The following is a 21,872-nucleotide window of genomic DNA, read 5'->3' as shown; positions in this document are numbered from 1 at the left end:
ATGATGTTGCACAACTTACATACCATCCGTACGCTTATTACCTGTATTTTCGTATATGTGGAGGGTGATGCCCTGCCTTGTGGACTGTACATACTAAGCATATGCCATCTTGAACTATAAATGTATACAACATGGTATTAGCATTTGAAATCAGTCGCCAGTGGACTGGGGAGCCGAAGAACAGGGAAGAAAGAGGACATGAAGACTAGATTTGACAGTGCCGTCTTGAAGATATTCAGAATTCAATTGAATCAAAACCTTTCGTGCCCTCAGAGCAAAGGCTAAGAAGTAAAACAAAGATAGAGAGGGAAAAGCTAAAGAGGTTACTGTTCTGGAAAGAGAAGAGACAGGCTAAAGAATGAAGTAAAAGGACGAAATTCACTAGAAGAGCATGACATTTATGTCAACTCAGCCCGTTGCGGAGCATCAGAATCAGCATCAGTACTTGAATTGAACAGAATAAAATTATATTAACATATTCTGAGACTTCGTTTGTGACTGACCAGGTGCTGACTTGCCCTATGCTAGTTCTATGAACCAGAGACGCATACAGGACAAAGTTGGTTCACTGGCTAGATCTGTGATGATATATCAGGCTTGCCAGCTTAGATATAATGATAAAAATGAGAAGATATCCAAGGGATGCATTGCTGAGTTCATTAACCCGCCCACAGAATTAGAAGCAAAAGGAATGAAATAAAGAAGAAACCAAGTGCTGTTGTGTATGCTGCTCGTAGCCTTTATTTTTCCCTAATTCGTCCCGGGTCGTAATATGAGATCTGCGTTCAAATCAATGCTATCTATGTCCTAACCGACTGTGTAATTCATTCATCGTGTCTCAATGGCTTTTCAGACTAGCAAACTTATATGATTGGGTAACAAAACGATTGAAAGTTATTCGGCTCGTTTCTCGACCGAAGTGTGCAGAGGCACCTCCGGAACTGAGATAGGTGGTTCATCTGGGCATCTATGAAGGAGAGATATCCGACTGCTATCACCGAAAGATATCCGATCTGGTGGGGGTGCTTCAAAGGATCGCTCACCAGGATCCATGCGTGGGATCGTTTCCCTCTGCCCTGATTCTAGTGTTTGTGAGGAAGGTGGTACCTGGCTCATTTCTGTTGGTCGGGGCAAATCTCTCATCGGAGGTCCTATGCCACGACGGGGTGCATTCCTAATCCCCTCATTCTCATTTGGCCCTGAAAGTCTCGGGGTTCTTCCGGGAGGAGGTATATAATGCAGATCAGATCGTAGTATACTTGGGTGCGGACTACCACTGGCATGAGGAATAAACGAGGCAGCCAGAGGTTCGATGGTCGAGGGACTGGTTGGTGTAGAAGGGGCTTTCATTTTGTTGGAGCCAGTTCGCCTCGGAGGTGGATATGTTTCTCCGCGAGCTTCAGCGGCTGCTTTTCGTCTCTCTGATTCGGCTTTGCTGGGTCGACCGCGCTTGCGTGGTGGTTCACCTCGGGGTGGCATGCTCTCCGAACCTGGTGATAATAGGGCTGACGCGCCACTCTCACTGCTGAACGAAGCTGTACTGGTGGTTGGCCGGGGTTGTATTGCACGCGGAGCTAGAATTGGTTTATCCGAGGGGAAAAGAAGGCGCTTTCGGGTTTGGCTGTTGTCAAGCACAGGAGCTGGAGGAGCCGAGGGTTCATGGCGCGGAGGAGGGAAGGGTGCAAAGCTTGGGTTGAGAGGTAACCGAACATGTTGTGGACACATACTGTAAAATGTCACCTGACAGGAGTTGAGAGAACGGCCTAAAAGAACAAGATCAGCAAAGCTGAGTTCGAACTTCGTAGTATCCTTCTGTGCAAATGGCCCGGAAAACGGCATAGGTAGGGCGTGAGTCTCATAAAGTCGAGCTTCAGAGTATCAAAGGAAGAGCAAGATGCCAGCAGTTTGTACCTGGAGGAAGGGGTATGTCCGCCCAGCTTGGGGTGATATTAAAATCTCGGATCATCTTAACTAGGTGACTAGAAGGGACCCCGGCCTTCTTTAGTATTTCGGTAAGCAGAGTATACTAGATCTCAGAATATCTACCATCAGCAAACCGTTCATATAGATAATAATGCACGAGGCTTTCGGAGTCCATCAGTGTGACAAGGGAAAACTGTGAAGTCAAGGGAAATTTGTGAACTGTCGACATTAAGATTCAAATAAGAAACAGTAGAGGATAAAGAATAACATATCTTTTCTTACCTTCTCCTCCTCAGTCCATGGCTGTTCTGATAGATTCGACATATCCAGGTGACCATGGAAGCAAATAGGGCCGGCTTCCCCCAACAGATAATCCGACAAACAATCCAGAGGGGGGAAAGAAAAGAAAGAAAGACAAAGGAGCCCAGAGCAGTCAAGCTATAGCGAATGTATAGACAGGGTAAAACGCGTCACGCGACTACGCTGCAGCACATAGAAAGCAAAACAAACACCAAACTAAGGTAGGATGATAAGTAAATGAACAAAGAGCCTCCCAAACGGAATGATGCGTCTATCAAATGTATAAACACGTGGTTGCTCAGGAAGCAGTCAAAAACCACGTTGGCGACGCAACGAGTGACAGAAATGGAAGTCAGTACAGGTTCGTATAATGGTGAGTGAGGGAGATGAAGAAACGTAGATGCTCGCGCAAATGAATTGGACAGTAGACATTGAATAAGGGTCTGAAATTCACAGGAGGAACGAGATTCATGAGAAATCTGGACCCAGGGTTTTGTATTGCATGTAAATGAAGGGAAAAAGGCTATAGAGCAGAACTAAGACTGTAGAAGCAGTAGGATTATCGACATGTAACTTCTATGCTCTAAGTCACCTCTCTGCGGGAAAGGGCAAGGAAAGTCAATGTGAAAGAAGGCAACAAAGTCAAAAAAAGAAGAAAACCACCATGGAATAAAAGTGGTTAAGGCTCTGGTTGAGATGCGCGGAAGTAGTGGTGACCGGTGATACTAGTAGAGAGGGCTTCTCCCCAATCCAAAGGGGGAGGGAAAAATAAAAATAAAAATAAAATCAAGGGGATACAATAAATAAATAAAATAAAACATAAAGAAGAAGGAAAGAAAGAAAACGAAAAGAGCAGAAAGGGAGAGAGAGAGACGGGCCTGTTTCAACGATGCATACTGCCACCAAACACGCAGTGAAATGATATGGAAGATTGAGGGTAAAGGAGGGAAGAAAAAGATACCAGAGGGAATCAATGCAGTAACCAAGTGACACTCTATCTTCCCTCAACAACGTTTCTGAGCCAAACGGACTTTTAGTTCGGGATTGTACAAGAACAGTATCGATGCCGCAAGTATGCGTCCGCCCAGCCTAAGGGAACTGCAGGGACTCTCCTCCTTCGTGTCCTCTTGGTTTCTTTTTTAGAAACTGAGAGAGACAGGAACCACAAGGGATAGGTAAACTAGTGGCAGCAAGCCCAACCAAACTCGAGGTGGGATAGGCTGAAAAGGACCAAGCAGAGAGTGTGTTTCAAAAATGACGGTTTCAGATAATTCCAAACGTTGGTATCTTCCGCTAGGGGAGAAGGAAGGATCCAAAAGTTGAAGACACCCACCTGGTACCTTCAGAGGAGGGGCACCTTAGGTCCTGGATTATCCGAGCGAGGATCAATGATGACTGAAATGGAGAGAGACTAAGCATGCACAAAGCTGCAAGTCGATGGATACTCAGACGGAGAGGGAATAAATCAATGCAACAACAGTAGTTTGAAGCTACGGTTGTCCTCCTTCAACTACAAAAGTCTAAAAAACGGGTTGGAGATTAAGGAAAGAATAATAAATGAATCAATACCCGAAGACAGTGGGTTTAGCTATGCTATGAGTATAGATGGCGGCCACCTGCACTGGGAGCGTTCTTCTGGAGTCCAACAAGAAAAGCTCAGAAGAAGGAAAAAAAAAAAAAAAGAAAAAAAAAGGGACCCTTCCGCGCGGGAAGTACAGTACCAAGGCGTATGTCTTGAGCGCTAACCGGCTAACGATAGGTGGATAATGGCGCCCAGAACGTTGGGTCAACTGACTAAAGCCGACAGGTTGCTTAGAAGTCAAAGCTGAAGCTGTAAAGAGAGGCAGGTTCGGGTATAGGTCCAGGATGCAGATAATGCGGTCGATCCATCCTGCCAGCAGGTCATCCTGGTGTACTTCGTACAGCGGTCCGTATGGCTACAGAGGTACAGAAGGGCCAAAACAAAAAAGAAGGAAAAGAAAGAGGAAGACGTGCATTGGCCCTATCGAAGATAGCGGGAATGCACCTCCCGATGACTGGCAGACGGTTGATAGTAGCGGAGATGGTTACTAGTACATACTACAGATTAGTTGATAACCGCAGAGTGGGGTCAAAGGCTCCGCTATTAGGCGCAGACTGCAATAATCCTGGAGGCTGGGTCAATGAACGAATTCCATCATTTGGCGAGAAGGTAATGGAACGAGAACTGCAAGGACGGCTCAGTCCGTCCAGTAGGCCATCTATGAGCCACCCATGAATTTGAACCTTCTGATCAACATCCTGGTAGGTTGTGTCTGTCTTGCCAGAGTTTGAAAATATTAGGGTAAACAAGCAAAGCCCATATGATTATGATCTTGGAAGGCCAACCTGAACCAGAATTGGTCAATGTAGAACACATAGAATCATGATTACTATTAGGTACTCTGTAGTTTTGCATTGTTGTTGTCTTTCTTTCTTTCTTCTTCTTCCGCCTCGCCTTCCTTTGGGGATGACGGGAGGAGGGGCCGACAGCATGGGCCAAGATTGCCCCCAAGTCAGAGGACATCCACAAAATTTGCAAACTAATGCTACCAGCGCGCTTGTGAAGCTCCGCTAGTACGACATCGTCATCTTAGTACGGAGTAGATGAAAATAACAATGGTCCATGCACGAAGAACCATCGGCATGCAGGTGAAGCGCCCCCCGCTGACTTGAATCAACCGTCAGATAGTAGCCTTGCATTCGACATCTTGTCCTCTGGCCCAGTCCTTTTAACGTTCCATCTGTCTCTCCAAACGGATGGTGCAGGTGCGGGTGCAGATGCAGAAGATTAACGTTTGGGGGGGGGGGTCATTGAACAATTGGAAAGTCTGATCTTGCCGAAGATAGAACTAAAGAAAAAGAAAGGGAAGAAAGAAGGAGAAAGAAAAAAGAAGATGAAAGCAGAGGAAAGGAAGACATCATTTTGTGACGGAAACAGATTCGCGTAAGCTTCAATAATCATCATCATGCTCTGTAACTAATAATAATAGACTTTGGCAGAATGGATGTGGCTCCGGTGTATTGATCGTATCAAATTCCAGAACCACCTGTCATGAAGCATGACCTTAATCAACGGACGTGGTAACGTTTCATACCCCATAACTAGGTTTAGTATGGCGGATGTATGGTGTTGGCTCAGAAAGCCTCGGTGACTTTCTGGCAAAGCAGAATGTCCCTTTGGCCCCACATCTCAGGTACCCGGCGCGCTTGTAACTCAGTACCGAGTAACTTGAATCTGGTACGGTACGAATGGTTTAACTGCCCTAGGTCTCACGGAGTATGTATAACAAGTACTGCGTACAATACTCGTGGATACTAGTAGTTACCTGGCTCTTGGTAGAACCGTCGTTCAATTTCCTTCCTTCCAGACGAAGGGTGACACCGATCCCATCTTTTACCCTTGTTTGCGAGTCAAAATTATAATCGAGCTCGACAATTAAGCCGACGCACAGATGTCTGTACTGTATACCCTGTACTCTGTACCAGCATACCAGTACCTACAGAGCAACGTCTGCATCAGCCTTTTGCCCATCTTCCACTTTTATTGGGACGAACATGAGAGTATTTAATCACCCGTATCATCAAGGCTATGATTACCGTGTTACTCCGTATAATCACACGGGTTACTACTCTTTCATAATACAGCCTCTTTTATGATTGATTAATTTATATTATTTTTCTCCCTCTGCGTTTTTGTTTTTGCCTTTAAAAATTCCGTCTTCTAATCTGTCTTTATTCCCCCTTTCTATTATTTTCTAGCGTGTCTTTGAATGAAAGTTGCGTGGGACATTGCTCTAGCATGTTCGAGGCAACACCCGTTCATGCATGGGAAGTCGCCCAGATTGGTTTGGCCTCCATCCTGCATGCATTCATCCTTATAACAACCTATCATAAATGCTTTTGATGGCACAATGAATTTCTACTTTTCCTCCGTCATGTACTTGTTCGCTTAATTACATGTCGACCAATAACGCATCTCTGACTTCAATCTGAGATACCCTCGCCCAATCGCTATGCGCATCAGAATTCATCCCTGTTCCGAAAAGGTACCGGAAATCCGAACCCCACCCCTCCTTATGGTGTGTCATGCTAAATATCATTGCGATGTCCTTGCAGATCCTTCCTCCGGTGTCGTGCGCTCTCACGTACTTCTCGACCGAGCTGGGTCATACATACATGGGCAAGAGGCTTGTCCGAATCATTTGGACCACTCACAGCCTATGGATTCTGTATTTGATTCTTGACGGCTCTAGACTTCTCTCGAGAGTAAATCCTCTCTGAGAGTACTTCTATTGCTTGTATTAGTCCACGGCTTCCCTACTCCATAATTGAGAGTGGTAGATGAACTTCCCGGGGTATGGCCCAATGGATGAAATGGGAAATCTATCCAATACACAAGCATAGCTGTAGTCACACATTGCGGCTTTAGCTCTCCTTCGGAAAAGCTACAAGGCACATGGTTGTTTGTACTCGCTTGCGCCAGTACTCGTCAATGCTATTTCTCAAGACTATGACTCCCAGGTTAGATGGGTCGAGGTTGAGGCCAAGGGGATCAAGAAAGAACAAGCATGCGATTGAAGGGGGATATGCAGGGTAGAACTGTGACAGATTACAGGGTGTTTGGCGACATCTCCCATGCTGACTAGTGGCCGCCCTTACGTATCACTACCACACCACCATGGCGAAATGCGTGCAAAAGGGTTAGAAGTGCCCTAGCAAATCAGTTAAGCTTATTGCAAGAGACCTTGTGCAATCACTGTCGCTTAAATAGAAGCTCTTTGGCTCTATCCAGTTCTTCAACTGGGTGCCTCTTCGGTATGTTGAGAGAGCTGGAAGTGAATGGTGTTTGGTGTACAAGGGAAGGATGGAAGTCCACACCATAGGAACAATAGTTAGGAAGAGATTATGAATGATTTGATGAACAGTGAATAAGAAATTGGGAAAAGATCTTGGGAGAATCCCCTCCAGTCAGGTTAGAAGCGTACTCCGTATGAAAGCAGTCCGAGAATAACACTCCTTGATTCTTTTTTTTTTTTTTTCTTTTTCCTCTTGAATATTTTCTTGGCACCCGCGGGAAAAAAACGTGGACGTTGTTTGACGGTGACTTCGACTTGGGCTTTTGGTTCAACTCGAATTATTTCATTCCTCTCACTCTTTTCCCCCCTCATCGCTTCGCCATTCTTCGCCCTCATTTCGCCTCTCCTCACCCACGCTACCTCCTATCGCCGACCACCTACTACCACGTCACACAAACACCCTCTGCCTTCTTTAGCGCATCCGCTTACTAGCTTCGATAGCCGGCGCGCGTCGTCCGTGTCGTCATGTCCCCTCATGACTACGCGGACCGTCGGTCAGAATCCGTAATAGATGCGGTAACCGCGATGAAGCTGGAGCCCGACAGAGTCACAGATGCTTCCGCTCTTAACGGTGGAAGCACCTCGTCGAAGGATGATCCTAATGGCGTGTCCCGCTCGCCTTCTGCTCAGAATATGGATGTTGCGGTCAAATCACGCTCCTTGTCTCAAACTCCTGTCAAAAAAGAAGAGGAGGCAAATTATACTGCAGATATGGAGGAGAAAGTCGGGGGCGACATCACTGTCAAACAAGAACTTGGACAGCCGCCCAAATTGACTCGCAGCTCCTCCCAGAAAGTTGCTGTGCGGCCACCACAACTATTCTCGCATCTTGGAGATAGTACGGCGGAGGCTCAGGCGTCCTTTGAGCTGATGGACAGTTGCACTTATGCAAACAAGTACATGGGTTATACTGAACATGCGATGGAATGTGATTGTGCCGAAGAATGGGGTAAGTCACGCCTCTTTTCTTCTACCTTCCATTTCCTCATCTCTTTCCCTGCCTTACTCTCAATTACTCGCTCGCTTCTTCTATCTTTCTGTCCAAATGCGCGTCTTCAGTATCGAGCCTCAGCGGCAATATCCAAAGCATACCAATTTCTTTGTACGCCCCTGGTTACTTCACCTAGGCCGTATCTCACCATGTCTTGGATTATATCCACATCATGATTCCCTTATTTGCACCGCATGATTTTTAACTATGTATTACTTCAATGTGAACCAGAACCTGCCCTCTCCAAAAATTTGGCATGTGGAGAAGATTCCGACTGTATCAACCGGGCGACCAAAATTGAATGTGTGGGCGATTGTGGATGCGGACCGGATTGCCAAAATCAGAGATTCCAACGAAAGGAGTATGCCCAGGTAGCCGTGATCAAAACGGAGAAGAAAGGATTCGGTCTGCGTGCGGAGGCCGACTTGCGACCGCACCAGTTTATCTACGAGTATGTAGGCGAAGTTATCAACGAAGGCCAGTTCCGGCGACGCATGAGGCAGTACGATGAAGAGGGGATCAAGCATTTCTATTTTATGTCCCTCAGCAAAGGTGAATTTGTTGATGCGACAAAGAGAGGTAATTTAGGTCGGTTCTGTAACCATTCGTGCAATCCAAACTGCTATGTCGACAAATGGGTAGTTGGGGAGAAGCTCCGCATGGGCATTTTTGCTGAACGAGACATTCAGGCCGGGGAGGAATTAGTTTTTAATTACAATGTTGACCGTTACGGAGCTGATCCTCAACCTTGCTATTGCGGAGAACCGAATTGTACAGGCTTCATTGGTGGGAGAACCCAGACAGAGCGTGCCACGAAGTTGTCGAATGCCACCATTGAAGCCCTGGGGATCGAGGATGCAGACGGCTGGGATACGGCGGTGGCGAAGCGACCACGCAAGAAGAAGATGGGCGAGGATGATGAAGAGTATGTGGATAGTGTCCAGCCGAAGTCGTTGGAGGAAAACGGCGTCACCAAGGTTATGGCGGCTTTGATGCAGTGCCAGGAGAAGTGGATCGCGGTGAAGCTTTTGGGGCGAATCCAACGCTGTGATGACGAGCGTGTTCGCAATCGTGTGGTGAAAATGCATGGGTACCAGATCCTCAATTCGCAGCTCACCATGTGGAAGGACGATTTCAATGTTGTACTGCAGATTTTGGATATCCTGGATAAGTTTCCGCGCCTCACGCGGAATAAGATCATTGATTCGAAAATAGAGGTTACTATCCAGCCGCTGACGAGCTGTGGTGACGAGCGTGTCGAGAAGAAGGCGGCTACACTTCTGCAGGTCTGGTCGACCCTGGAGGTAGGTTATCGGATTCCACGCATGAAACGAGACCCGAATGCTACAGCACATGCTTTCAATCAATTTGAACGACGGGAGACTATTCGGGACCAACGACGGCGGTCAAAGTCCCGCAGCCGGTCAAGGTCGCGGTCAATTGAGCCCCCCCGGGGGCCTGCAGCTCAAACTCGAGGGGTGTACGGACAAAGAAACCCTCACCATCACGGCCCAAGGTCCTTTCGTCGTCAGTTCAATCCACTTCCAACAGGATGGTTCGCCGCTGAATCGAATGGCCGGACATACTATTACTCGGCGCGTGGTGATACCACATGGACCAGACCAACTAAGCCAGCGCCTCAGCCTCCTCCACCTCCGAAAGAGTCGAGAGACAAAGCACTGCAAGACATTATCGATGGCATCATGAATGCTAAGGAGAGTACGCCTAAGGAGAAAAGCGGTACGCCTGGCACTCCGCAAGTATCTAAACCAATTCCCGTCAAGAAGGAGGGACAGGAGAAATGGAGAGGTTACAGTGAGGATAAACAAAAGAAAGTTTATGAGAATACGGTGGGTACCAATATATGTCTAACACATGAACGAGAGGGCTAATCCTACATCAGTTGTTCCCACACATAAAGTATGTAGTGGACAAATTTAAGCATAAGCTTCCAAAGGAGGACTTGAAACGTTACGCCAAGGATGTAAGTCCCGTTGTCTGGAGTATACGATGCATACATATTAATACCACCTGCGCATAGGTGGCGAAAAAACTGGTCAACTCTGACTTCAAGAATAACCGAGTTGAGGACCCTACGAAGATCAGCGAAAAGCAGCAGAAGAAAGTCAAGAAGTATTGCAAGGAATTTTTTGACAAAGCCGTCCTAAAGCACCGAGCTTACGAACAACGGAAGGTCGAAAAGCAAGCGAAGGGAATGGACGCGAAGGTGGATACGCCTCAGGCTGCAAGTGACGATGAGGCGCTAGATATGAAGATGTCCGATGATGAGGAAGACAAGTCTGATGAGAAGGACACGCCCATGACTGCAGAAGAACCCCAGGGGGGTGTGAAACGGAAGAGAGAGGAAGATATTGCAGAGGATCCCAACTTGGACGAGTACATTTCAACCTTGAAGAGACAAAGATCCTCAACGCCACCGCCACCGCCTCCAATAAGTCCTGGAGATGACCCGCAAAACATGGATAATGCAAAGAAAATCCCAAGCGATGAGATCGATAGTAGGAGTGAAAATAACGAGTTCACTCCACCACCTCCCCCTCCCCCTCCGCCTGACGATGAGATCCCTAGCGAATACCCTGAAACGGATCACGCCATAGATCAATCACCGTCTAAAGCTGAGTATATTACGGGTATGAGCAAGCTCGAATCATCTCAACCTGAGATTGAAGGGGAGGTATGATGACGCAAATACCGAGCTACCCCCATAAAAAAAAGCAACATAATATTTTTATCAGCATTTTGGACTGGTGTTTACGGATTTTGATTCTTAGGCCCGGGTCTGGCAGGTTCTAATCTTTGTCCGTACTTCTTTTAAACATGCTTCGCACTGTTTCTCTCCCTACTTACTCACCCTCTATTTTTCTTCCTTGCCTTCTCTTTCTATTGTCTTCTTTTCTTTTCTTTTTTTTTTCCACTTTACTCCTTCTATACTCTAACAGACTTCTTCGCCTCTGCCTTTACATTGTCTTAAGTACCTTTTCAATACCCCTCATACCCACTAGTGTTGTCGCATTACTTTATAACAAGATGCCAGCAAGAAGGAGCATACTGGAACACAGGAAGCAAATCAATTTCTAAACCTGTATAATTAGTCGACTTCAGATTCGCCTGTGTCCTATTCTGTCGGAATAGTATGTTGGGTTGGGTTTTGGTCGACGAACATCTCTACCAATCATATAACCAGGTTTCAGATTCCGTATATAAGATGCCACTTCTCTGGGCACCGGGCACTTTCTATTTTACTATGGCTGAGGTACCGGTACTATTTTAGGTCGTTAACGGGTCGTTATTGGCTGTGTCCTATTCAATATGTATTCAAAAGTTAGAGACAGGCTGGAGGAAGCATCTCGCATTGTAAACATGTATGCGCGCAAGGCATACACATTTATATATGACAATTCTGAATGAATAAATCCCAAATAATAACACCACCCAGGAGGCGAGCCTAGTAGAAGCTCTCCACAATGCTCTCCTTGTTAGCATTGCCCATGCCAGCACCGCGAGGGCCCATCTCCCCTAAGCGGAACACACTCTCAATGACACTCAACTCTGTTGCCGTCGTATCCAGGCCCGTTACGGCCAACCAGTCGTTGACAACCATACCAGCGCCAACAACAGCACTACCACGATTCACACTACCAGCGACAAGAGGCACCTGGAGGAGAGAGGAGAGCTCGTCCTGATCACGGATGGAGGTCTTGGGGTGCACGATACCGCCATTGTTGGATAAAGCCATGTATGAGCCCGTCAGGACGTTATCAGCAATAGTTTGTCGGAAGACTTCGACGCCAAGGACGTCGGCGATACTAGCCAAAAATTGTCAACACTTTCATTCCATGCCATGTAGCAGTCAAGAAGCAATGGTGGTGGGGTTGGTACATTTCTTCTGTTTCTCGCTCCAGATCCGGATGTATCAAGGCGACATGATCATTGCAGCAGATGACATTTCCCAGAGCTGATAGACGCTCTTCTATCCGTTGAATCTTGACCGAGTCTGGGAGCGTATTCCGGAGATGCTGCAGTTCCTGATCTGTGGTGGTGGTGGGGACCAGAAGGCCCTTATGGTTACTGTTCAATGTGTAAGTTCCATTGTGCTATGGTATGAGGGCCAGAGCAAGTATGTAGTGAACTTTTAAGACATACCCCGCTGTTAGACGCCCAACAATCCTAGTACCAGCAATAGTAGCGCGACAGATGGGGATGACATCTTGGAGTTCAGCCTCGAATACACTGTGGAAGTCAGTTCACTATTCTATGGGGCCTGCATACAACCGCACACACCTGTAGAAGTTCTCCGAGGCTCCGATAGCGACAACGGCATATGAATTGGTGAGACGAGCGAACACGCCAACCCTACATAATGAATATCATAGTTAACGCCTATTCCTAGTCATTTTTGTTTCTTTCTTTCTCATTCCTTTTCCTTCCTCCCCCTTTTCATTCTCTCTTTCCTTTATCCACTTTGCATTCAGAGGGAAAACTTGGCAACTATATTCCACTCACTCGTTGGAGTTCTCAAACTGTGCGCGAACCGCCATAATTCAAAGTTTTCGGTAGTGTCCAAACGAAAGCTTCAGTTTGAAATTTCAAGGATAAATCGTAGGGAGGAAGAGGCAGGATATAATCTCGAAGAATGAAGCGAAAAGGAAAATGGGAGAAGCTGCGAGGTGGGGTGGGTGATAAAGAGGCAGAAACTGTCGTTAGATGGTCGTGACAGAGAACAAGGAATGCGCGAAGATGAACACAGCGCCCGTGACAGAGTTCTGGTAGGATCAATTGACGGTTGAAAGTCAACTGATATAAGAATTAATGTGTCCGAGAGAATCTATGAAGCAACGCAAAAAAAAAGATCAATGCAAAGGAAAAGCAGCCTCAAATCCCAGCACCCCACCCACGGGACTAGACCCAATCGGGGCGGAGTCACGACGAAGAGTCATGGAAGGAGTCATCATTATTCATCCTGATGCTGGGTGGGTCTGCCATTTACCTCAGGCCAGATTTTCACCCTTCAATCCACTCCGTTGGTTTTTTCTTCCTTCTTATTTTGTTTTATTTTATTTTATTCATTCATTTATTTATTAACTAAGTAAAATCAAACAACCACATTAAATTAACGATTTATATCCTTGGGTGCAAATTACGTTCGATTCTTTTTGCATCTATATTGATTCAGAGAAGATGCAGATAGGGTATACATGATACCATCATCCACTATAAATACTATCTTGGGATATTACACTAATCCCACGCTCCAAAGTCTTCTCAACTGCCAGGGGGATAAATCAACAAAAGAAGAAGAGGCATAAAGAAAGAGAGAGAGGAAAAGTACCACCCAACCAGCACATAACTCCCGACGTGAACCAACATTACTGTTTTGGCGTAGACCGTAGCTCCGTATATCAAACCCTAACAAATTCAAAGAATATAGCATGCCTGCGGAATTAGGCAAAAGATAACAAAATAGTATTAAGAGAAAATGAACAGAAGGTCGTATCGTCCATGCGTGGCTTTCTAATATGGAGGGCGAGGGCCGGGAGGTGGCGGAGCAGTAGGCGGCGGCGGCGGTGGATAATACAAACTCTGTGGATGATGACCTGCCAAGTAATTAGGCAGTGGAGGCCGTTGGAAGTTAGACCCCGGAGGAGGGGGAAGCTGTGGAGGACCACCCCTGCTCGCGAATGGATCTGGGAGACCGAGCTGCTCACTGATGGGTGGAATTTGCTGCCCGGCAGGGAGGAGCCGACGGGGCTGTTGCCGTTGGGGGGTGGGGGGAGGCAGCACAAAAGATCGAGGATCTGTCGGCCCGTGAGCCACCTGTGAAGGCTGCGGGAGAAGAGCTCTGTGCGCCGAAAGCCGCGGTGTGGTTTGGGATAAGGTAGGACGAGGGAGCTCAGCGGCTGCCACATCAGCCAATGCGAACAAGGCTGTCGGGCGCGTATCAAGGAATACAGGGTTGAGCTGATTTTCCACACTAGCTTTCTGGCGCACCTCAACGATGCCAGTCGCCTCCAGTAAGAGGCCTATGATTTCTCGAGCAGAAAAGCCAGCAAACGGTCCGGCTTCCCTCATCTCCTTCATCTGCGGGTCGATATCATCGCCTAACTTAGCACGCTGGACGAAATCATCCCAGCCATACCTAGCACGATCGTAGGAAGCGGCTCCAGCAGGATTCCGTACGAAGGAAGAATTGAACCCCCTCACGACTTCTTTTGCTGGTGGAATAACACGCTCAGGCTCGGTTTCAGAGCCATCAGTCTAAGACCATGTTAGCCTATTGCGTTTGCATAACGATCCTAGATACAAAAGCTGGCATACTTCAGTGTGCTCATCATCCTCTGCAGCACGTCGACCTTCCACGAATGCCATATATTCCCCCTGGCTTGCAAAGAAATGTTCTTCTTTGATGTACCGAGCTGAGGCCTGTAATGGTTGTGTCATCAACAGCAGCTCCAAAAAGGCAAATTATCGAATGGAATATCGAACTTACTCGAAATCTTTCTTCGATCGCTTCTCTATTAGCAGTGAAAAGCCTATTTTCTTGTTCAACCCGGAGCTCATATTCATGACGGAAAACCTCCAACCTCTCTTCGAGCCTCGCCTGCAGAAGTGAGTTAATTTCTTCATACTCGGGTACATTTTTGTGGGCGTTCTTATCGCGGGAAATCTTTTTTTGGGACTGTGAAGCTAAGACAGCCAAAGCCAATCGTTGGGCAGCTGCAACCTTCCTAAATGCTTTGTCCAGTTCCCGTTGTCGATCCCGGAGCTTTTGAGTGGCTGCACTAGGGGAAGGTGAACGGTCGTGCTCGACATCACTTGATCGATCATAATGACGCCCAGTGCGCCCACCACGAGCAGCACGAGCACCGCCACGACCCCGTTTGCTTGAGCCGGAGCGTGCAGCAGCTCTGCTACGCCCACCGCGGCCTCGTCCTCGACTACGCCCGCCACGAACTGCCTTCCCAATTGTGGGTTCTGTGGCATGCTCTGGAGTTGATTCTTCAATATCTTCCGTGATTTGACGGGATTCATTGCCAGCTTTAGATTCCTCCACCTCGTCGTCGGGGGAGCGCGACGCATTTTTGATAGTGACACAGCCCTGTAAAGGCTGTTCTGCCGTACGATCGAGCTCCCCATCCTCCAGTTTCAGTTTTTGGTGAGGAAGATCAAGAACATTAGTAAAATCCGTAGTTCCTTTGTTTTCTGGCTCCGAAGACCTGTGCTTTCGAGAACCAGATGAACAGGTAGTCTTTGCAGGACTAGGCATACCCTCGACCTCCTCCTCATTCGTTCCATGACTGTCCTCCTGGTGTGTGGAGTCCGTCGATAATTCCTCTGCAGCTTGGAGCAATTCCATGGATACATGAGGATCTTGATCGCCTTCTGTTTGTTTAAATCCTTCGGTAGTTTCTGGAATTATGTCTTCCGGTGACGGTGGCCTTAGATCGGTGGTTAAGTTGGAGTTCACACTATTCTGAATAGTGTCGGGTGCAGCATCCACAGCTTGTCGGCTTCTATTCCTAGTTCTACTACTAGGAGTAACCCCCTTGGTGGGGCTTGCTTCAAACTGTTTGGTAATAGCTGCCTCAGTAGAGGCGTTCTCGTTAAAAGATGTGTTGACGTGGGACCGGAGTCTAGCAGACTGTCTCGTACTTCTTGGAGTTTCCTCGACTACCGGACCTCGTTTGACTCTCTTAGACCGCGGGGTTTCAGGCACACTTAAGGTTGTTCCGTCAAACTGACTTGGTGCGGGTGCGGATGCCGCAACTGCAGCAGGGGCTGCAGCCCGGGTTCGAGAAGCCCGGGTCTCACGAGCAGCATTCGATGGACCATTCGTACCATTGTTTGCTGCGTTGTTCAATGCATTTCTTGCAGCGCTGTTGGCTCGAGCAGCACGGGTACTGAGCGTGATTATACGTGACAAAGGGCGATGATTACCACTCTTGTTATGCATTGCGCTGTTTGTGCTGTTCTTGTTGTTATCAGTTTGGTTTGCCCGCGCATCTTGACTTGCACGTAGACTACGTGTCACACGGATATGAGCAGTATCACCAACTGTAGAGTCTATGTAGCAATTAGTTCCTACGAAAGATGATAGCAGTGCTCTGTGATACTTACTGGGCGTCTTTGGGGGAGCTCCTGCGCCTGTTGCGCTGCCGGTGGGCCCTGCAGCTGACCCTTTGGTGGAGTCAAGTTTACGTTTGATGCCCGCCATCGCAATTCTATGTTTTCGGGTATCAGCAAGGGTGTTCTCACAAGAAGGATTGCCGAGAAGATGTAACTGTCAGCTGAGGAGGTGGAGCTTTGACAAGAAATAGCTCCTTGGAAGTTTCCAACAAAAAGCCAGAGAAAGGGAACAAGACAAAAAGAGAAGGGGAGGACGGAGAGAGATCAACATCAATCAGGCCAACATCCTGATAAGATGGCTCATTCAGAAACAAGAAGAGGGGAATGTAGCCTGCTGAAAAGTAACGCCCGTTTACTAAAGGATAAGAACATATGACGGAGGAGGGGCCCACTCAGGATCAAGGACAGATAGCAATTCGAGATCATCACGAGAGTAAGGGCATCATACAAAGGTATAGGCAGAGAGATAGGAGCCCAATGAGAGCGTGAAAGCTTGACCGGGCACGATGGGCAAATGGCCCGAAGCACCGAGTGGGTATGTTAAAGATGGCAAGAGCATATTTTGATTGAAGGAGAAGAATCGCAGGCGAAAAGATTGGGGGAATAACATGAGATGGGCGCAAGAATAGAAAGGCCTATGAAGAATGCCGGTGGAAACTAACTTACCAAAAGACTAAATGCGACGGCGCATGCGACAGGACGGAGAGAGTTGTTGCAAGTAGTGAAGCAAGTAGTAAGTGGATGAAGTAAAAGGTGGTTCGGCCCAAGTGGATCACCGTGAGAAAAGGTAAAGTAGAATTTAGTCGCCGGAAGTAGTAAGTCAAGTAGGAGAACGGGTTGTACGAGGAACCTAGAGAGGTCCGGCAGTACCAGGAATTGAAGGGGTAGAATTTACAGAGAAGAAAAGAAAAACCGACGAATGTAATCAGGGTCGGAGAAGAGAAAGGGAGACGAGGATATACTGGAGAAGAAAATCAGATCACGAATGCTGTTGTACACCAGGCGTGTTGTTCTTCATAGGCGGGAACTCGAAACGGCTCGACCGGGGGAGGGAGTGAACAGAAATGGAAGATAGAGAGATAAAGAAGAGAAAAGAGGATATCAGATTCTAGGGGAAAGAAACACGTAGAGTCCTCTTTGTGTTGATAATGCAGAGGGAAAATGAAGCGAAATCAAGCAACTCTGGGGCTGAATAGTAGTACGTATGGAAGGTGAAAAGGAATTCTAAAGAGGTACACATTAGTGCCCTGCCAACCTGAGTAAGAGGTTTGGTTTGGTCGCCGTATTACCGGGTTGGCCGCAGGATTTGACTGGGTCTCAAGTCCAAAGGGCAGGGTGGCGCAGGAAGTAGGTTAAGTAGGTGAGTAACTTGTTAAGAAAACAAACCTTTCTTGTATTCAACCCTTCAATCCACTCGGAAGAGATGGAAAATACGTATGTGAAAATAGAATCCCGACGCAGATGATGATTCAGGAGATAGAGGAGACCTCAAACGATCTGGGGTTGAGGTATGCAAGGGTGATAATAAGTTGTAGTTTTTTAGTTCTTTCCCTACTGGAAGTTAGTTACCAGAAAAAGCCTCCTACTCGGGTTTAGTCTATCTGGTAATACTCGTGGTATGGTAATGTTTGCGTGCACGCTAGTTCCGTTGTCTGCTGATGTAAAAAAAAAAAAAAAAAAAAATCTAGTGTTTCGCGTGCAATACCGTCTATGCCAAAGGTACGGTACTTACGTATCCAATCTCATCGATTATCCTAAAAACCATTGAAAGCCCTTGTTGAAAGCAATAGCAGACTCTTAAAATCCGCTCTATGGAGCTACAATAACAATACCTACCTTGGCTGGTTCAAAGATAGTAACTACTTTGAGAAACGTTCGTTAATCTTGGCTATACTGGTGCATATACTTATCTCAACTGCAAATAAGAAACATTGGCGAAAGCATTGAGCCAAGAAATGAAAGATGAGCTTGGATCGTGAAGTGAAAGATGTATCAAGGAATTTATATACATATATATTAAAAAAAATATGTATATGTTAGTCTACCTTTGTCCTTACAACTACATCATACGCTAATGATATATGATCTGAAATTCTTTGAGCACCATGGTGCTTGAGCCTCCAAATGGTGAAAAAGTCTCAATGTTCAAAGGAATATGCAAGAGCAAAGTAATCGGCACGAGAAAAGAAAAGAGGTGGGGGCTGTCATTGCTCTCTACCACCACCAAAACCGTTGTAGCTGCGTACGAGACTGCCACCCCAAGAAGTCAGGGTAAAATTCTTCCATGCCCTCTCACCGTCAAAAGATTTTTCTGAATGTGCTATTTTGCGAAATGAGTAAAGTCAATAATATCACGAGAGCCTAACATGCATACAACTATGCGGCTCCACCTTCACCGTCAGTTCCATCACAATGTATTGGTGACTGTGTAGCAAGAGGACCCACATGGATAGCATCATCAATAATGCATCTCATGTTAGAGATTCCGCATCATGGGATTTGAGGGGATTATCTCAAACGGTACGGCTGGAACATTTTAGTCGCATTATGTGATATGCTGAAACGGGTGTGTTACAGGCTGTTGTACAGTGCATAATGACCCTTGCCTTGAGACGCATTGAGACAAACATCTGAGCATCAACTAAATGTTGAGTTCTGGGAAGGGTCTGCTATGATACTTACTAGCGGGATTCGAATCAATTACTCCGTGTAACCATATCAACCAGAAAGAATATGTCCATGTACGGTACTAGTTCATGCCATAACAGCCATAGCATAATAAGTTCAAGATCGAGCCGTAGCGAATAAGAGGGGACTTGTATTATCACTTAGTTGTTTCTATAGATTCTTCATTGGTATTAGATGCTAATTACAAATGGCGTGTTACGCTCGGGATATCTATTAACAAAACAAGGAGAATTGTGACAAAGGAAAGACATGACTCAATGACATATTCAAGTTGAAACCACCATTTCCTAGCTTTCATGGGGGGATTCCATCAAATCGTACCTCTTCTCATACTGTGTTATGCTCCTTCGCAAGTCCGCAGCCATAACAAATTTTGGTATTTCGAATGTCTGGTCATTTTTGAGCTCACATCGACCATCACCTAGCCCTGTATTTGAATGTACTCCTTCGCCGACATGACCAGTTCGCTCAAACAGGGGTGACCGACTTCGTGGAGTGTAGGACCGGAGTGAATTGGTCGATTTCATCCTATGTAATGCTTTCATAGAGATAGTCTGTCCAGCCGCCGGAGATGCAATAACGGTGGTCCCAGGCATAGCTGTAGGTGGTGGGGTTGGACTGCTAGAACGAAAAAGTGGGTGGATATTACTCTCATCGGACAGTATCAGTTTTGGGGGCCCACCCTTGTTGGGAGCCTCTGGTTGAAGTGATCTTGAAGTATCCGATGACCTCCTCAATGAATTTTGCCGTCGCAAAGTATCCAAAGAGCACCTAAACTCTGGTTTATTCCCCTGTGTCTTGCGTGACCCAGCGTCGCCATCGGCCCCCGCAGTGTAACTGCTATGTCCATAGAGACCGCCATTGAATGTATTGCGCATTACAACGCATTCAGGATAGGTTATTGGCGGATTGAAGTCAATAGAACTGTGCTTGGAATCTTGCTGGTATAACGTTCGGCCTGAGTAGCGCTTCGAGATCAAAGACGCAGCACTTGACGTAGATTGCTGGATCCCAATCGAACCATCACAGCTCCGCTTTCGATCTGTGGATTTTTTCGGTGAGTCAACTACAAGTTGCGGCTGCTTTGTTGACTCCAGTCTGTTGTCTACAGCTAACTCTTCGTGGATGGCATCAAGATCGTGAGATAGCGAGGTCAACCATCTGCTGCGGCTGGTCTGTTTTGCTAGTGTCATTAGGAGAAGCCCACCAAGGACGCCCTGGGTAAGGACAGAAATTGCCCATATGACACTACGAGTTACCAGCAACAGTCGCTGTCTTGGACGTAGTGACATTTGCTGTTGCTCTATCATGACCTGTGCCGTGCCCCATGCTATACCTCCGGCGGTCACCCCTGTGGTTATAGCTGAGTAGGCAATCAGGAGGTAATATACGCGCCTTCGGTACGCGCTTAATTGTCTTAAATTCTCATTGTCGATATCTGTCAGCCAAAATAAGATTGTAATGGCGAGTACGACACAGTTCGCTGCGCTCAGGGCTGTAACGGCAGATTCGATTGAGCGAACATTAGGTGAGAAGCTTTTGAAGGAGGTCAAGCATAAACCGTCGAGAAGGGTGACCACGAAGGTTAACGCAAACGAGGCTCCCCCTATTAGGCATGGAAGAGAAGGTCGAGGCACATTGAAATTCATAGCGGTGGTTGAAAAACAAGCAGGCGTATGCATTCGTCAAGAAATAAACCCGAGGGTATACCAAGGCCCAATGAATCCAATGAACAGCGGCGTCGTATTCAAGTGTATATAGGGTCACTGTGCTTGAAGAATGGGATAACTTAAGATGTTATATGTTGTAGGCGAAGACAGTATATGACAAAGGGGGCCGGGGTATCATCAAGGATTAAAAAAAAAAAAATCTCATAGCTGCTATATGAATGTCATTGAGAAATAAAGCCGGGGTATGATTGAAGCATCGAATAAGGACATGCCGTAGGTGAGTATGAGATTGAACCGTGACCAGAAGACTGTGGAAGTAAGATATATGTTCGAGCGAGAATTTATATCCAGGAGTAGCGGGAGAGCCTAAGTCTATCCATTAAAATTAGATAGAGGGGAGCGGGGGGGAGAAGTTCCCCGTAGGTGATTGCATTGGGACGCATACAATAGTCCGAATGGATATCGCATATGCAAAGACTAGAGCTAAAGTGACAGGGGTAGATCTCGGTGCCACCTAGCTGGGACTCTCAGATCGCGCTATCTTTCGTTAGAAGGTCTGGATGGCAGTCCAGATAGCTCCTTTTTTAAATGAGAAACCAAAGAGGAAAATGAAAAATAAAAATATAAAAAGAGCGAGAGGAAGAGAGGAAGAGAAGCCCTTGGCATATTAATTGTCCAGGCCCCTATACAATGGATTGACGCAAGGCCTCTCAACCGACAGAGTGAAACTGTCTGGTCGTTGTATGGAAAACTATTCACATCCCAAGTTTCACACAGAATAACAAATCTTGATCATGTATGATGGGACTGATTGTTGATGCATCCCTTTCAACAGCCAAGTAGTTTTCATGCATGGGAATAATCACTAATATGCTTCTGAGTCAGTAAGAACCATTAGAACCACATTTTTATTGTAAATTTCTCATAGGGTATGCTAGTGCGTGGAACACGTCCAGAATGGAATTTGTCAAGGGTTGGTGGCTTCTTGGTGAAGCGGGCGGGACGATCTCCAGGGTGTCGGAACAGTCTTAAAAGGTCTGACCGTCCAGTTATATCCTAAGATAATGGATAGTATCGATAAACGCCCCGATCCGTGGATATGATATATCTACTGTCTGGGGAGTGGATCAAGAGCTGAAGAGCCTGGAGAGAGGTGGTGACATTGTTGTTATTCGGTTAACGCTATAGATACCACAAAAATGGTGATAGGAAGTCTGTTTAAAGCTAGTATATTCTCATAATTAAGTCTTGTAAGAGGTATTTTGCTAGTAGGCTACA

At 46.6% G+C, this 21,872-nt stretch overlaps 6 protein-coding genes across 6 annotated transcripts; 1 reads left to right on the top strand and 5 right to left on the bottom strand.

Annotated features, from left to right (window-relative positions):
• Positions 1 to 894: 894 nt before the first annotated feature.
• BDV38DRAFT_283343 (putative AT DNA binding protein) lies at positions 895 to 1,839 on the bottom strand (the record flags this gene model as incomplete). The annotated part of the gene is made up of 1 exon (XM_032060027.1): positions 895 to 1,839. The coding sequence occupies one exon, from the start codon at positions 1,837 to 1,839 to the stop codon at positions 895 to 897; it is 945 nt and encodes a 314-aa protein (XP_031913301.1).
• A 2,836-nt stretch (positions 1,840 to 4,675) lies between these two features.
• On the bottom strand, positions 4,676 to 5,444 carry BDV38DRAFT_247648 (uncharacterized protein). The gene is made up of 2 exons (XM_032054680.1): positions 5,062 to 5,444; positions 4,676 to 4,959 (listed from the first exon to the last, which is right to left on the bottom strand). The coding sequence occupies exons 1-2, from the start codon at positions 5,164 to 5,166 to the stop codon at positions 4,816 to 4,818; spliced, it is 249 nt and encodes an 82-aa protein (XP_031913300.1). The 5' UTR covers positions 5,167 to 5,444; the 3' UTR covers positions 4,676 to 4,815.
• A 2,121-nt stretch (positions 5,445 to 7,565) lies between these two features.
• Positions 7,566 to 10,792, top strand: set2 (SET and WW domain protein; the record flags this gene model as incomplete). Its single annotated transcript, XM_032057339.1, has 5 exons — positions 7,566 to 8,049; positions 8,160 to 8,213; positions 8,323 to 9,941; positions 9,995 to 10,075; positions 10,133 to 10,792. 5 exons carry the CDS (start codon positions 7,566 to 7,568, stop codon positions 10,790 to 10,792), a joined length of 2,898 nt encoding a protein of 965 aa, XP_031913299.1.
• Positions 10,793 to 11,557: 765 nt separating this feature from the next.
• Positions 11,558 to 12,650, bottom strand: BDV38DRAFT_283341 (translation initiation factor 6; the record flags this gene model as incomplete). Its single annotated transcript, XM_032060026.1, has 5 exons — positions 11,558 to 11,918; positions 11,992 to 12,180; positions 12,256 to 12,342; positions 12,394 to 12,465; positions 12,616 to 12,650. 5 exons carry the CDS (start codon positions 12,648 to 12,650, stop codon positions 11,558 to 11,560), a joined length of 744 nt encoding a protein of 247 aa, XP_031913298.1.
• Positions 12,651 to 13,230: 580 nt separating this feature from the next.
• On the bottom strand, positions 13,231 to 16,792 carry BDV38DRAFT_247618 (uncharacterized protein). Its single transcript, XM_032054679.1, has 4 exons — positions 16,228 to 16,792; positions 14,600 to 16,173; positions 14,428 to 14,532; positions 13,231 to 14,367 (listed from the first exon to the last, which is right to left on the bottom strand). Exons 1-4 carry the CDS (start codon positions 16,322 to 16,324, stop codon positions 13,624 to 13,626), a joined length of 2,520 nt encoding a protein of 839 aa, XP_031913297.1. The 5' UTR covers positions 16,325 to 16,792; the 3' UTR covers positions 13,231 to 13,623.
• A 2,334-nt stretch (positions 16,793 to 19,126) lies between these two features.
• BDV38DRAFT_293230 (uncharacterized protein) lies at positions 19,127 to 20,573 on the bottom strand (the record flags this gene model as incomplete). The annotated part of the gene is made up of 1 exon (XM_032062192.1): positions 19,127 to 20,573. One exon carries the CDS (start codon positions 20,571 to 20,573, stop codon positions 19,212 to 19,214), a length of 1,362 nt encoding a protein of 453 aa, XP_031913296.1. The 3' UTR covers positions 19,127 to 19,211.
• Positions 20,574 to 21,872: the final 1,299 nt, after the last annotated feature.

This window comes from Aspergillus pseudotamarii (genome assembly GCF_009193445.1).
Source record: "Aspergillus pseudotamarii strain CBS 117625 unplaced genomic scaffold BDV38scaffold_29, whole genome shotgun sequence".
Classification (NCBI taxonomy): Eukaryota; Fungi; Ascomycota; class Eurotiomycetes; order Eurotiales; family Aspergillaceae; genus Aspergillus; species Aspergillus pseudotamarii.
This window is presented reverse-complemented; position numbering and strand designations above follow the sequence as displayed.